Here is a 16,545-nt window from a genome sequence, read left to right as displayed (position 1 = left end):
TACCCCATACAGATTCTCCCGCTTCTTGCAGAGTATGGCAAATCAAGCTTAATTTTCGTAATAAGTACTAACAAACAAACCAACCACACTTTTTTTTATTAACTACAAGTTAGCCCTTGACTGCAATCTCACCAGCTGGTAAGAGAGGATGCATTGTAAAATGGTAACGGGTTAACCTGTTTGGGGGTATAGCAGTTATATTAAACCCATACCCTGAATCGGTTTCTACGCAACATCGTACCGGAACGCTAAATAGCTTAGCTCATCTTTGTCGGTAGGGTGGTAACTAGCCACTACCGAAGGCTCAAACCAGACCAGAACAGGGAAAATTCAGAAATTATAAATTTCCAAATTGTCAAAACACCATTTATATGTATTTTCATTAATTCCTTAGAGTTACTGGTTGACATTACTAGTTACATTGCTATACTTAAAATGGAAGTTATTTGGGCGTGACTTTAGCTTCCTAATATGCTATAGGCCACCAATTATCTAAAATAGAATGTTGAATTGTAACCACGTCCTGGAGACTCAATTCCACTGGAGTTTTTAATTAATTAATATGCAAATCCAGCAACAGCTGCTCCCAAAACTCAGTGTGGTTAGCCTGCAATTGTGGTGGATATCTGCATTTTTAACTCTACAAACTGCAATGACACTTTATAGATTTGTTGGTGATTCTCTCAGACTGTTGTAGTTTAAGATCTATGTGTATTTAGGATTCATATTATGTGTCACAATGGGGCCGACATATAGGTAAGCTATAAAAGTCCCTTAAATAAATATATAAAAAAAAAGAATAAAACAAATGCATCCATTCATCAATTTTGTATTTTTTATTTAAAAGAATAATACACAGTCCAGTTACAGCTAGACTGATCAACTTCGATCCTCAGCATGCACTTCTCTTCACTTAGTGCGTTTTAAAACATCACTTGCTTTATCAGTGAAAGAAAACATTGTAACAAACCCTGGAGGCCTGAATTCTTGTACTCCAAGGCATTTGAAGTACAACAATCTGCATTTAGCTAGGTTGGTTCACTGCTGCCTACACCCTTTTCAAGACCTATACCCTGTGGTGGATCAGTAATTGATAATAATGATAACAATTTCAATGGAAGTTTGTAAACCACTTACCTTGACCTTGGGAGGGGGCGTGGAGCAGGCGCGCTCAATGAGTCGCACCAACGCCATTTGCCCCCGCCTGTGGAACATAAATTGAGTTTAAACACAACAATTCAAAAGTATGTTGTGTGGTTCAGGACAATGGGTCACCACCTTAGCTCTGTGTTATCATGTACTGCACATGGCAGTAGGTACCTGACAAGGAATACTGCAATGCTGATTTTCAGTAGGGACCAAAGGTGATACCATAGAGAGGCAGCAACATGGTCTGACATAGTGCTTGTATACTCCTTGGGTGTGTTGATAAATAACAAAGATAACACTATTTACTTATAGAATAACCTAATGATTCTTATTTTCCATGAAAATCCTGTACCAAGCAGTGGGCTATTATTGGGTTGATGTCCAACCTTCCCCCCATGTCATGTAGCCCGGGGGCTTTTCTCATAGAGAGCTTTTACACTCACCCCAACTCCCCGGTTTTGCTATTACAATCCTTAAGATGGTAATCAGCAATTTTCTTTCTGAAGAATTAAAATTAAATGATATTTACTTGTTTGCATAATTAAAATAGTAACTAATGTCAATACTTAAATCCTATTGGACTGAATTCTCAATAAGTTGATATTGTTAAAAAACATGATTAATTTTTTTATATAACTCATTTAGGGGCAGGACTTTTCCATTTCTTGGCATCTTCCTGCTTTATGCCTAGCTTGATCAAAAACATATGCATGCCACAGATTGATCATCAAGGAATTAAAGTGATGATCTCAGTGCTTTCGTCTGATAGAGACCACTACTGACCACACAATACACAAATTGGGAGTACCATATATTTGGCTTATTTTTTCTTACATGACTGAACGTTTGTGGTCGTATAAAAATTCATCTTATTATAGGGCAAGGGATTCATTGATAATATCCGTATGCACCATTGATTTGTGAATCAGCTGCAGGTAGTTTAGTAATAATATTATAGAGGCAAGTAGTATGAAATGTAAATTGAATTAAACTACCATTTATATGGCTTGTGTCTACGTTTATTTTTATGTTTAAACATTATTCGTATCGTAATTTATAGAAAAACTATCTAAACAACAAAGGCAATTTCGTAAAAACTTCGTTAAAAATTTAGGAGCATCAAGATGTTATGACTCGTCATTTCGACGGCTATGTTACATTGGGAGATATATTTACCTTAAAATATTTAAGCGCTTACCATTATAATGATTAAATTATATCGATTAAACCCTTCCTTTAACAATTCATTTGAATAATTTGAAAAATCACAACAAATATCACACTCTCGGCCGCTTGCAATTTCTTTAAAGAAGACAGATACAAAATAGGTTTTGTGACATCGTCGGTGTCCACAGTAGAAAATCGACACCTTTGGTAAACGCATTGAAAGACATTTCTAAATAACTAGAAATTATTTACTACGAAATTATTTAATAAATCGAATATTGAACAATTAGATATATCAATATAAAAATATATATGTGAATAACAATTACTCCATATATTTAATACTTATATATGATCTATATAAAAGTATCGTAGTAAGATATTTTACTACGCTAAGTTACTAATAATAGTTTTGATCGTAATGTAATATTTGAGATAATTTGAAAATGCATTCTTCATTCGTTTTAATAATGCTATATTGAAACTTGACATTATCATACGACAGCTGTTATCGCGTTCGTTTGTCAGATATTTTGACATGTGTTGTCAAGTGTATCAAGTCTAATTTTTAATTTTTAAAAATTGTAAATGCTCTAAAACATATTTATTTACTAAGATTTCCCATATTTAACAAACAAGGTATTTTTAGATTTAACAATAATTTTCTTAAAGCCAGTAATTTATTTTTATTTAATTCTATAAACAATAAATCGATGCGTGATGTAAGAAGACTTACTTTACATGTTTTTAAGATATTTTGGTTTTTAATTTTTAACGAAATCATTGTATTTAATAATTTTAATATGTAACCTAGTGTAGCAAATGATAAACATTTTTATTTTCATTGTAGATGTTGAAGTTTAGTGGGTTGGTTGTTTGGAGGTTAGGATCACGAAATACTGTGAGGAAATACTCGGCTCCTGGAGTAACAATGTTTAAAGCAGACAAAACTGACTCACCTACAAATATATCTGATAAAAATGTACAGCCACCGGCATCGGCCAGTAAAGAAACTTCAAGTAAGTTTACTAAATACATTAGCTATCAAATGTAGGTAACCTTCAAATAGATTGATTATAAATATATTTATTGTTGTGACAAATATTTGTTATGTAATATTAATACTTTATAAAGGATGATATTGTAAATAGGAACTTTCTAAATCATATCCAGTTGTTTGGACATAGAATATTTTCTGCTCTTTTTAGGATCTGGGCTGGGATTATTGTCTTCTCCTAATACTATGCTGGAAAACTTATCACACTATTTATTTAGCCCAAATTAAAGTATGGTAGAATAAAGTCTATATTGCTTAAATAAAAATACTATAAATTAGTAAAAAAAAATTTCTGGAAAACTTATCACACTATTTATTTAGCCCAAATTAAAGAATGGTAGATAAATAAAGTCTATATTGCATAAATAAAATTACTATAAATTAGTAAAAAAAATTTGCAGAGGGGTTTTATCCTCTGGAAGTGATCTCCTGCTTTCCATTAATAGAAGAATCGCATGAAAGAAGTTTTGATAATATAACAGGATAAAATTTAGACATTTAATTATTTATCATATCATATATGTTAACAATAAATTAATAAATCAAGCCTTTATTGCTGATACATAGTATGTACAATGTTTAAATTTATATTATTATCACTTATATCTTGCACTCCAATGCTTTCTTTGTCAACTCTGTTTTCTTTTTGAGACATCCCTAATTTCCTATTCAGTCAAAGCTTTGGTCCATTTCTCACGTTACTTGGGTGACAGCATCTTCAAGCCTTGTGATTACTCTTAAGTCTTTGCACATCTTTCTATCCTTTCTAGTGAAGCTCAACATGCTGTGTTGCATACCTTACATAGCCTTTTTTGCGTAGTTAATAATAATAACTAATAATTAATCATCATCAAAATTGGTAGTGAAATTCTAAATGCAGAGTTGCCTATTCCTTTGTCAGTGTTTGCTTAAGGGAGACCACTGCTCACAGTGGGCTGGTAATAGGTTGAGAATGATGAGCTAATTATAATTATCTTAGTCAAACTAGTGTCTTTTAATTGTGATATTGCGGTTTTAAAGATATTGATATTTTGATATTGTGGTGATATTTTGGCAGATGCAGGTTAACTGGGTGGGGGGGGGGGGGGGGTCGAGTTTGATTTCCAGCATGCACCTCTAACTTTTTTAAGTAATTCAATAAATAAAATCACTTGCTTCAACGGTAAAGGATAACATCTGCCGAAACCTGCATGCCTGAGAGTTGTGATTAGATGAGATGTTCCACAATATTCTCAAAGGTGTGTGGAGTCTACCAATCTGCATTGGGCCAGCGTGGTGGACTACAGCCTTAACCCTTTCTCATTGTAAGAGGAGACCCGTGCTCTGCAGTGAGTCAGTAAAGGGTTATGTGATGATGATGTTAATAGTCTTAGACGTTACCTATTCAGGTTTAAGATTCTAGTGTTCAAATTTACCATAAACAAATTAACAAACATAAAAATTTAACTTTTCATAATATTAGTATAGATAATTTTTACACAAAGCTACATAATTTAAATGTCTACAGGTCTAGTTGCAGCAGCATTTGCATCTCTCAATGCTCCAGAAGACGAAAACAAGAAAAAACCAAGTGTAAAGTCATTAAAACCAAACCGTACTCAACAACTTGACAGCGTAATAGGTAATGCAACTGATGTTAACAGTCTGTTACTTGTTGCTGAGAACCCTGTTGTGTCTAGGAGGCACGCACTAAAGGTATGTTTTAGAATTTTTTAATTCATGGGTTTATTTCCCATCCCATGGCTTTCATCAGGTATCATTGAGATCGAATCTGATTTTTACACACAAGTTTAAACGCTTTCGCCGGAGTTGTAGTCTAGATATAATACCAAAATCTGTGTCAAAATATAAAATAATAACACTCTGCAATTTATATTACTTAGCATAGGTTTCAAAGAATATGAGATAGAAATAACTTTTTACCATTTATAGCATGAAGAAAATATAAAATACATATCAATTAATAACAACTCTGCAATAAATATTAAATAGCATAGGTTTCATAAGATGATGATAAAAAAAAATTATAGGTGTTTAAAATGTGATTTCCCCAATGGAAAATGGTATTTGATGTTTCTCGAAAACTATTAAATGCAATAACCAACAAATCAGTAAAAAACATTGCTGGCCATCCTAGTGGAGTGGACACTAGCATGATGCAAAGAATCTAAACAATATTTTTTTGTCACAGATGGTATCAGTACTATCGGAATGGTTTAGCAGTAACAAAGTAAAGCTATCAGACTTTGAGAAGGACCCTCGTTTCCTCAAGCTCTGTCGAATCTTGGGCAGGTCATCAGCCTCTCAAGCTATGACCTCTTTAACTATGGCAGAGGATTTGAGCACAGTACTCGGTATTACTGGCGATGATGAAGCTGCGAGGCTGATTGCTAATCTGTCATTACCACAGATGATTAAGGTAAATTGAAGTCAATTGAAGAAAAAGTTGCATCTATTTGCATATGTAATGAAAATTCTTTTTTTGTTCCACTTCAAGTTAGCACTTGACTGCAATCTTATTTGCTGGTAAAGGATAATGCAGTCTAAAATTAAACCCGTACCCCTTATAAGTTCGTATACGGAATCAAATTAAACCCGTACCCCTTATCAGTTCGTATACGGAATCAAATTAAACCCGTACAACTTATCAGTTCGTATACGGAATCAAATTAAACCCGTAACCCTTATCGGTTCGTATACGGCATCATAATAATTATTTTCAAAAAGGTTAAAACAAATCAATTGCTTGTGGTTTTCACTAAGTACCACATGTACTCTGTATGTATGTAGTCTGTGTAGTATCACGTAAAATTCATTGTTATGACTTATATATTTATACAACGTGTAACGGTATAACGAAATACTGTATGGTGCATAAGGATTATGTAATGATGTACTGTATTAAAGATTATGTAATGAAATTAAACTGATTGCTGGTTAACTAGGACATTTATTTAGTACTAAATGTACTGAGACCGCCGATGCGTGAATGCTAGGGCCGGCCACGTAAGTTGCGCTCGCGGGCCGCCCCGCAGACCGGTTTCGGAACACATATAAACGAATTCAAAACATTCTAAGTGTTTACTTGTGACAACCCTATTGATGATAAAACCTCATTTCTTTAATTACAAACTATGGCAATGGTTTACTCAAAAACTATTAGCGTTTTGTTTTCACAGATAAGTCTCAGAGACAGTAAATAATGTACCTCTAAATCCTATTATTTCGGTTTACATTAACACGTTGTATATTGTCACGTAATGATTTATGGCTTAATTTAATTGATCAGGTAATGAAAGCTCTGCAATTGAAAGGCCGTCGAAGCACGCCCTTGCTACGAGCTCTATCATACAATATAACGAAGCAGTCAGAACCTATCGACCTTAAGAGGTCAGCCGATTTGTTGTTCTCAATGGCCGCTCTGAACTTTCCCGATCCCGTCCTACTGGATAGGATATGCAGGTATGTGATATAATTTAAGGATTTTTTTTTAAATAGTTGGAAAATCCAAAAGTGCACGCCTCATAATCTCATTCATTACAATAAAGTTGAGATTATTTGTAAATAATAATTAAACTATATCTAATTATACCGTGAAAAGTAATAGGCTTCTATTCCTCAAAATAATGAAGCCTATAAAAAAACACCAACTCGATAAATGAAGTATTTCGCTCGTTATCGTGACCACAGATACGGGAACTGCACATACAGACACACGGACGTCAAAGACAGAACTTTTTAAACAATATTTTATTAGTTTAAATAATAAAAAGAGATTTAAAAATATGATGAGTGTTAAAAATAGTGTTTTTTCTCAACATTTATCTCTTATAAAAGCAACAAAAAATAAAAAAGTGACATTTTAATATGGAGAATCATTCAGTGTGCGTAAACTGACAGTAATAGCCACCTCAACGCTTCGCTTATGAAGCGTGCAATATCGTCCAATAAGCGCTCGACGGAACTCCTTAGGTGGCTTGTATGGTGGACCCCTAAATGGCTTCTTCTTAGACAAGGACGCGTTTGGAACCCTCGTAGCTTTAGTTTTAAGTTTACGAATGTGGTTATCGCCATCATCTCACTACCGTGTAATTCTTATGTACGCATCAAAAGTGCCACCTACGGGCCTACTTGAATAAATATATTTTTGACTTTTTTTTTTTGACACCGTCCGTTAGCGTAGTGTTTAGCAAGTAGTAGTATTTTTTGGTGAATAATTAGGTTTATTTTTTTAAAATATTTATTATATTATGTTAGATGCATTTGTGTATATTATCTTACTCGTATACATTAATATTTAGTTATTCGTAAGTATTTTTTTATATTTGGTACCACCTGCAATTTGTTCCCTACTTTTTTTTCTTAATTCTAAGGTTGCCTGGCAGAGATCGCTACTAAGCGATAAGGCCGCCTTTTGTATTCTGCTTTTATTTTTTTTCATCATGTGGTGTACATATAAAGTAATAAAATGGTGATATCATGATGATGGTGATCCGAAAAGCAATACTACTTGTCAGCGATGTGATCGAGAGCCTGCCGTCGAACGCTGACAAGCCCGCGGTGGTGAGCTCGGTGCTGGTGTCGCTGGGCCTGCTGAAGTACCGGCACGAGGCGGCGCTGTCTGCGCTGGCCGAGTGGACGCAGGCGCGCCGCCACGCGTGCCGCCCGGGGGACGTGGCCTCGGCCGTGGTCACGCTCGCCACGGTGGACTACCTGCCCGTGCACTCGGACTCGCTGATCGAGGTTCAAAGTTCTATTATAGTATTAAGGACCACGTTAACGATAAAGTTGCTTCTTAAATGACAATGTGAGATGGTGATAGCAAAAAAAAAACCGGCTAAGTTTGTTGTGGGCTTCTTTTTATACCCGTTGCGTTTTGAACCCTCGTAGCTTTTAAGTTCACGAATATGGTTATTGCCATCAACTCACTTTTATATCATATTAAACATGTAACTTGCGCATCAAAAGTGCCATATATGTGCCTATATGAATAAATAAATATTTGAATTTGAGGTAGGTACTCCAACAACCTATTGTTGGATAAAAGCAGGTTTCGCTCTCAGCACGGCTAGAATGGGCAGAGACATTTTGCTCCCCGGGGAAAGGAAAAAAAGTAGCTTTATAATTATTTTTTAATAGACTAAGCAGCTTTCGCTGATGCGTCTATATCATTTCTTGTGCTTTTGGTCTCATTGATATTTGTCCAGTCTATTCTTAAACTGATTCAGTGATACTGCATCTTTAAGCAAGGCATTCCATATTTGCTGATAAACAGCGGCGTGCATAGACGGTATGCTCAGGCAGTATGCAGATGATATAAATTGAAGAAAATCTCCAGTACGAGTTGTAAAAAACTTTAGGATACTACCCTTAAGTATTTTTAACTCGTACTGGAGATATTCTTCATTTTATATCATCTGCATACCCTGTGCATACCCTCTATGCACGCCACTGCTGATAAAGTGCTTGGAAGTATTAGATGATCCAAGTTTGAGACCATCGCCTCGCCATTGGCGGCGCACAGGTGGAAATAATATCCAAATAATATACCTGCTATAAAAACGGGGGCTAACAGAAGTTAGCATTATAGAAGAATCTATTCTCTATTGCCGTCACTTCTTACAATATGTGTAAGAAGTGTGTGGTTGTTGAGTAATTATTTATCGCGGTTCTGTTTTAAAAAGGTCGCTAATAACGTCTAATTGCGCAAGCGGTATCACCAGAGAAACGAATCCATAAGCGTTTAATTATTGTGAGCGTTGACTGGGTTGATTGACCGCTCTTGTTCGGTATAGCGCTTATAACACGGCCTTTAACGGGAAGAACGCATGGGCGTTTGTTGTTTTACGATTTCATTGACCGCGTGCGAACGTGCAAAAAATTGGAATAAAATCAGGAAATTGTGAGCACCGGCCCAGGGTTAGAAAAGTGGCGATGTTAACCTTCGAGCCGGCTTAATATGCGCTTCCAGGAGTAAGCCGCGGGTCCCAGACATTCATATATTATAAAATAATCAAAAGAATAGCCCAATACCTCACAATTCTAGCTCCGACCCGGGAATCCCAAGACTTCGTGATTCGTAGTTGTAAGTTCCACCTTTTAAATAACAATGCCCAAAACTACACAGCAAAAACTTAGTTTCTCTTACTCTCCGTTCCAGACAGCCCTATCACTAAAAGAGGAGGAGATGGTCAAAGCATCTTCTTGGCTCGACCTGGTGTTCGCCTTACTCATTCTGGACAAAGTGGAGAATCACCACCTTACTTCAACGCTGAAGCCAGAATTCATTGACAAACTGCTCTCTGCTGGTGGTAAGAGTTCCGTATAACTAAGGGCGCAAAGACTATACAGGAAATTTCGCATAGCAGAAAATGGCGAAACGAATTGTTACGATTGTGATTTCATGTCGTTTTAGCCCTTGACGTAATCTTTTTTTTTTTTTTTTTATATTAATAGCGGGCAAACGAGCAAGTGGGTCACCTGATGATAAGTGATCACCGCCGCCCATAAACATCTGCAGCACCAGAGGAGCCACCGATGCTTTGCCGGCTTTTAAGGAATTTGTTTATCCGCCCCTTGAATAACCCTAGATTACCCAATTGGATTGGTCCCAATTTTTTTCTTCTTTCTTTTTTTTTTTTAATAACTAATAGAGCTAATGGCCCACCTGATCGTAAGTGTGAAACCATCGCCTATAAATAGGGCAACACTTCGGCGGGCATGCAAGTAACACGACTTGAAACTTGTCGCCCTGTGTCCATCAAACGTAGGCGTAGGTGTTACGCCTCATTGCTTGTTATACCAGCAGCCACGCCCTTCAGGCCGGAACACAACAGTGCAATAATGCTGGACCGGCAGAAATAAACATGGTCTTAGTACTTCCCCGGACGTTCCTACTTAAAAACTTCGGCAGCCTTATCGCGAATCCTCCAGAAAGTTGCATAGGGCACGGCAAACTGCCTTCTCAGCACGGCTAGCATGGGCGGGACAATTATCCCTTCGGGGAAAGGATAAAAAGGTATCTCCTCCCGCAGCGGGGCTAGCACGGGCAGGTGATAAAAATTATATCCCCCGATTATATCCCCTGACAAGGTTTATAATGAACGTGTCAACTTGCTAAAGCACGGGAACATGGAATAGGAGAAGTTAACTCCCATTTATTATTACACATATTTTATTTGGATATTATTTCCACTTGTGCACCAGTGCTCTGAGAGTTGATAAAGCTGTGGGAGAAGATAATTTTGTATCCTTCCCCCGGGGATATAATAGTCCCCTGTCCACAGTGGCGTGCACAGGGTCTTCGGCCAGGGTATGCATAAAGCAGATATATAGCGTAAAATAGAAATATTCCCCTCCAATACGAGCTATATAAAATAATTTGGGTATGGAGTGCTTTTGTGCATGTATGAAATGCACGCCACTGCCTGTCCATGCTAGCCGTGCAGCTTTATCAACTCTCAGAGCATTGGTGCACAAGTGGAAATAATATCCAAATAAAATATGTGTAATAATAAACGGGAGTTAACTTCTCCTATTCCATGTTCCCGTGCTTTAGCAAGTTGACACGTTCATTATATACCTTGTCAGGGGCTATAATCGGGGGATATAATTTTTATCACCTGCCCGTGCTAGCCCTGCTGTGCTAGCCCTGCAGGCCTGCGATTTGTTGAGTGATGAACTTCCCCTAAATTAGCCACCCGCAAAAAAACGACGAAATTATCTACATCTACGCAAAGTGCGCAACTTCTAATAGTAGTCTAAACATCCTGCAAGCAAAACTTCAGTTTAATTCAGAAAAAATCATCATCTTTATTATCAACCTATTATCGGCCACACTAAAGGGCACTGGTCTCCTCCCACAATGAGAAGGGGTTGAGGCCGTAGTCCACCACGCTGGCTCAGTGCGGATTGGTGGAGTCCACACCTTTGATAACATTATGGGGATCTCTCAGGCGTGCAGTTTTCCTCACGATGTTTTCCTTCACCGTTGAAGCAAGTGATATTTTAGTGACATAAAACGCACAGAACTTGGAAAAGTTAGAGGTGCGTGCTGGAACTCGGACTCGGCCCCCAAATGCGAAGTCGAGCTCTGACCCGAGTTCTAAGTCGAGCTATATTCCTGTCAACTGCTAAATGGTATTTAATGGTATTTGAATGGTAGGTGGAGTGGTTTTTGATGCTTCAATATAAGTCGTGTATACGGTTTCTGTGCGTTCTTAATCCTACGTATTTTTTAATTTAATAACTCTTCAAAAGGAGTATATTTTGAATATTGAAGAATACTTATTTCAAATTTACTTGCAGAAATACCAATCCCGGCTCGACGAAAACTGATGACAATCGACGCGTACGTTGGACTCAAATTCCCATCAACATCGCCACGGTTGGCCGAGGACATATCAGTGGGCGTGCCTATCGTGTATACAAAGGAAAAAGCACTCTATGTGCAGAGTATTATGGACACGTTTAAGAGTTTAGTTTCCGCCGAGACGTTTTTGAGAAGAGATTGCCAGTCTGGCATGGGATTTATATATGGTGAGTACTAATAAAATTTTCCCTGACTTCTAGGCGGTGCTAACTACTCGTTCCTTGGACGAAGATGGTAACGGGGTAACCTGTTAGGGGACAGACAGAATTAAAATAGATGTTCAGCTACTCATAGGTAAACACCGCATGCAAATAAATAGTGTTAAACTAGCTTACAACTACGCAAACAAGGAAAAAGTATATTCAGTGTAGTCAATGTATAAGATTTCATTCAGGCCATCAAAACAATTTGAAAGATGTGTGTGTTATATTTTATGTTCCTATAAAAAGCTAACATTAACCAACTAATTTAAAAATAAATTAAATGAACGAAATAATATCATTAAATATAAGCATAAAATAAATAAATAGTCAAAGTTCAAATAGGACACTGATAAAAAACATTTCATGCATATGAAGTTTATAATAAAAATAAATTAAGTTGTTATACTTTACTAAAAAAAATTATTTCGATTGATATCCGGAATTCCGACAGTGAACCACAATGTATTAAAGATTTTAAACTAAGATTTTCGTGGTTAACCAACATTTCTTAAATATAGTTCAACGGGTACACAATGTTTGTCCGCAATATTGAACTTTTTATAAAGTAGACATAACCTGTCAAGCTGGCAGTTATATTAAACCCTAAACGGTTAAAATCCATCTGTTTTAAGATACCCTCCTTTTTCTGTATGTCGCAGATGCTGAATTCGCGGTTGATTCAAAATGTCACCCAGTGCCTTTAGAAAAAGCGGCCAGCAGAAAAGAGTAAGTTTTTTTGTGAATTCAAAAAAGTTAATATTGCTTTGACCTAAAATGAAAACACACCTGAATTTCTGGTTGTCACTGCGTAATTTTTTATGGCAACTTTTTAACGTTATTTTTCTTAAAGTTTTTGACTCGGGAAAAAATTGTAAAAGTAAAGTTCTTCACGAATATATACATATTTTTCATTTCACTACAAGTTAACCCTTGACCGCAATCTCACCTAATAGCTAGTGCCAAGGTAGCTAACTTGCTAGGGGGGAGTTGTAAAAGCCATCCCCTAATCAGTTTTTACGCGACATGGCAGCGGAACGCTAAATCGCTTGGCGGCACTCTTTGTCAGTGGGGTGGTAACTAGACACGGCCGAAGAGCCTCCCACCAGACTAGACCGGAGGTGATCAGATATATTTAAAATATTTATATTAATGCAACGTATTAATGCACGCCTAATAAGTGTCTGTCTAAATGAATATAACATTTTTGAATTTGAATTTGAATTTGATAATTTTGACAACCTCCCCGGCGCAGTGGCGAGCGTTGTGGTCTTCAAAGGCAGGTCCGGGTACGAACCCGGCACGCCCCTCTATATTTTCGGAGTTATGTGCGTTTCAAATTTAAGCAAATAAATATCACTTGCTTTAACTGTGAAGGAAAGCATCGTGAGGAAAGCTGCATGCCTGAGAGTTGTTTATGACGTTCTCGAAGGGGTGTAAACTTCCGATCCGCACTTGGCCAGCGTGGTGGACTATAAATAAATAAATAATAAATAAATAAATTTACTACGACAATACACACATCGCCATCTAGTCCCAAAGTAAGCGTAGCTTGTGTTATGGGTACTAAGATAACTGATGAATATTTTTTTTTTATGAATAAATACTTATAATATACATATAAACACCCAGACACTGAAAAACATTCATGATCATCGCAGAAACATTTTCCAGCTGTGGGAATCGAACCCACGGCCTTGGACTCAGTAAGCAGGGTCGCTGCCCACTGCGCCAGTCGGCCGTCAAACTATGTCCTAAGCATTTCTCATTCAGAGAAGATAACACTAACAACATCATATCGCATGTCACCGCGCACACGGCCTGTGATGACGATTATGATGATACTGACCCAATGTTTGTATCTGCAGTGTACACAGGATAGCAGTATTAGGCCTGGACTATCACGACCTGGCCAGGAAGGTGCCTCTACCTTTAGGTGTAAACAAACTGTACAGCAGGCTATTACGACTTAAGGTAACCAATTTTTTACTAGTATTCTTCGATCAATAAATAATCTACCCTACTAATATTATAAATGTCAATGTAAGTTTGTTTGTTACGCTTTCACGCAAAAACTACTTAACCGATCCTCATGAAACTTTGTACACATATTCTTGGAAGTGTTAGAAGTAATATAGGATACTTTTTATCCCGACATTAAGCTCGGTTCCTTTGGGAGAGGGGATGAGTGTTTGACGATTTAACACCATAACTCCGACAAATTATAACCGATTTAAATAATTATTTTTGTACTATAGAGGTTGGAATATGTGTTTAATTTTGCCCCAACTTTGAATAGATCGATTGTAGATCTGATGAATGTGGTTGAAGATAGAGGACAAAGGCTTAGCGATGCTGAATACTTTAATTTTTTTTAGAACTACAACTAAATTGAATGCCACATTAAAATCACGAATCATTGTTTCTGTGACGGTTCTTATAACTAAAATATTGGGCACTCTTATCAAATTTTAGTTGTCAAAAGATTTATTATTATTCATCATGATGTCAACCAATCGACGTCCACTGCTGGACAAAGGTCTTTTGTAGCGAGTTTCACGGTCACGATACGACACGATACTTCTATGGATCTCCTCATTTTTGATTTGATCACCTACAGATACTCCTAGCATAGCTCTCTCCATCGCCCGCTGAGTGACTCTGAGCCTTCTTATGAGGCCCATAGTTAGTACAAAAACTATTGTAACATGACCTTGAAAAGAACTAAATTTTATTTCCAGGGCTTCAAAGTATTAGAGATCCCCTACACGGAGTTCAACCCCAAGGACAAGTTAGTGACACGAGTGCAGTATATTGAGAAACGGCTCCAAGAGTTGCTGAAGCAGTGAACCAGAGGAGCGGTTTAGATGTTCAGTTGTAAAAATAGTAGTGCAATGAGACAATTGGTGATGCGAGATATGATTTTGATGCAGTCGGACGTTTGGTGATATGAGATATGATGTCGAAGCTTTCCCCGAACAGTACCGTTTATTTTTCTCGTGGGGTAATCCTTGATTATGTCGGACTCGTACCGACTAAAACCCCACGTTATTCCAACCAGTCGCGTGGTGGCTGGGCCACGGGAACGCTTTCGCATACATCCGCGATGAACAGTACCCTTCCTTATCTAAGGTTGGTAATGCCAATGTAAAATGGAATTAATGCACCTTGTTTTAAAGCACAGATTCGTCCACACTTCCACAGCAAGCGCACTTGTCACAATTAAAATAAGATTACAGTATCGCGGCCCTAATGCCCGTTTTCACTAACCTAGGCATCGCCTAAATCGTATGCCTATGATTTAGAGATGTCTATAAAAAAAAACCGTTTCATTAACTCTTATGTGATATTTATTGGTGAAAGGTTGATAGTTGCCTAGGAATCTACTTAGATTAGGCGTTACTTATTTAGGCATTGTCTTGTTCGTCGTTAGTGAGAACGGGCATAAACCGAGTTACATCAGGTCCATTTGTGATAAGAGTGATTATGTTAAAGCTGCCTTAAAACAGTACCTTTCCTAATCGATGGTAGGTTTACTTGGTTAGGTCAGAGCGAAATGGAATCTAAGTAACTTGTTTTAAAGCTCAGATTTGTCCGCACTCCTTAAAGAAGCGTATTTGACAAAATAAAAGTCGGGATTACAGAATTTGCAACTCTAAAACGACTTACATTAGGTCCATTTGTGATATGAGTGATCGTGTTAAAGCGTTCCCCAAACAGTACCCTTCCTATTCCAAGGTCAGTTTAGACTCGATAACGCCACAGTAAAACGGAATTTATGCAACTGGTTTTAAAACTCAGATTCGTCTATACTTATACAGCAAGCGCACTTTACAGAATAAAAAGCATAACAGAATTTTCGACTCTAAAAGAGCCCTAGAGACTTGAGTCTACTATATTTGTAACATATATAATAATAAAGAGAAAGAGATTAAATATGGCCGACAAATTTAATTTTTTTCTATTGGTTGGATTGGCGCACCGACCCTGCTTTCAAGGCCGTGGGTTCGATTCCACGACAGTGTCTGTGTGTTTATATGTAAGTTATAAGTATTTATGTATATTATTCATAAAAATATTCATCAGTCACCTTAGTACCCATGACATAAGCTACGCTTACTTCGGGGCTAGATGGCGATGTGTTTTTTGTCGTAGTATATTTATTTATATTAATAAAAAAAAAAACAACAAATCGCAACAGGGGTCTGTCCTAAAATTATTTTTTTTAATTGGGCTTTTATGCGTTGCGGTTTACCCGTAACTTGAAGTCAAAGACGCCCGCCGTAAATTGCGTAACGCCCGCACGTTTTAGGAATTCCTCACGTATCACCCCCTCCTTTTGGGGAACGCTTACGCGTAATGAACACGCCAATAGCATTGAGCGTAATAGCAGAACTAACTACACTACCTCTTCATCCCGTATCGGGCGCAGTATTAATTTTTTTACATATTTAAAGCAACGTTGTTTATAGTTGTTTATGCAACTGTTGTGTTATAAGAGGTATTACAACACGAGTGTGATAATGTTATCACATGAGTGTTTGAATACCTAATTAGCTGGCCCGCGAATTTCGTCTGCACCAAATCGATTATTACCGGCT

General features: G+C 37.2%; 2 protein-coding genes across 2 annotated transcripts in view; one reads left to right on the top strand and one right to left on the bottom strand.

The window, feature by feature from the left end:
- LOC120626782 (adenomatous polyposis coli protein) overlaps positions 1-2,452 on the bottom strand; it is an 83,468-nt gene extending 81,016 nt beyond the window's left edge. The window contains exons 1-2 of the mRNA XM_039894526.1: positions 2,348-2,452; positions 1,138-1,204 (exon numbers count right to left, since the gene is read on the bottom strand). The gene's annotated coding sequence lies outside the window, so the exon portion shown is untranslated. The remainder of the gene's footprint in view (positions 1-1,137; positions 1,205-2,347) is intronic.
- Positions 2,453-2,877: 425 nt separating this feature from the next.
- Positions 2,878-15,805, top strand: LOC120627126 (FAST kinase domain-containing protein 4). The gene is made up of 11 exons (XM_039894981.1): positions 2,878-2,955; positions 3,167-3,335; positions 4,881-5,068; positions 5,565-5,792; positions 6,663-6,835; positions 7,891-8,116; positions 9,534-9,684; positions 11,681-11,911; positions 12,607-12,673; positions 13,813-13,918; positions 14,686-15,805. Exons 2-11 carry the CDS (start codon positions 3,167-3,169, stop codon positions 14,791-14,793), a joined length of 1,647 nt encoding a protein of 548 aa, XP_039750915.1. The 5' UTR covers positions 2,878-2,955; the 3' UTR covers positions 14,794-15,805.
- Positions 15,806-16,545: the final 740 nt, after the last annotated feature.

Source organism: Pararge aegeria, chromosome 10 (genome assembly GCF_905163445.1).
Source record: "Pararge aegeria chromosome 10, ilParAegt1.1, whole genome shotgun sequence".
Classification (NCBI taxonomy): Eukaryota; Metazoa; Arthropoda; class Insecta; order Lepidoptera; family Nymphalidae; genus Pararge; species Pararge aegeria.
This window is presented reverse-complemented; position numbering and strand designations above follow the sequence as displayed.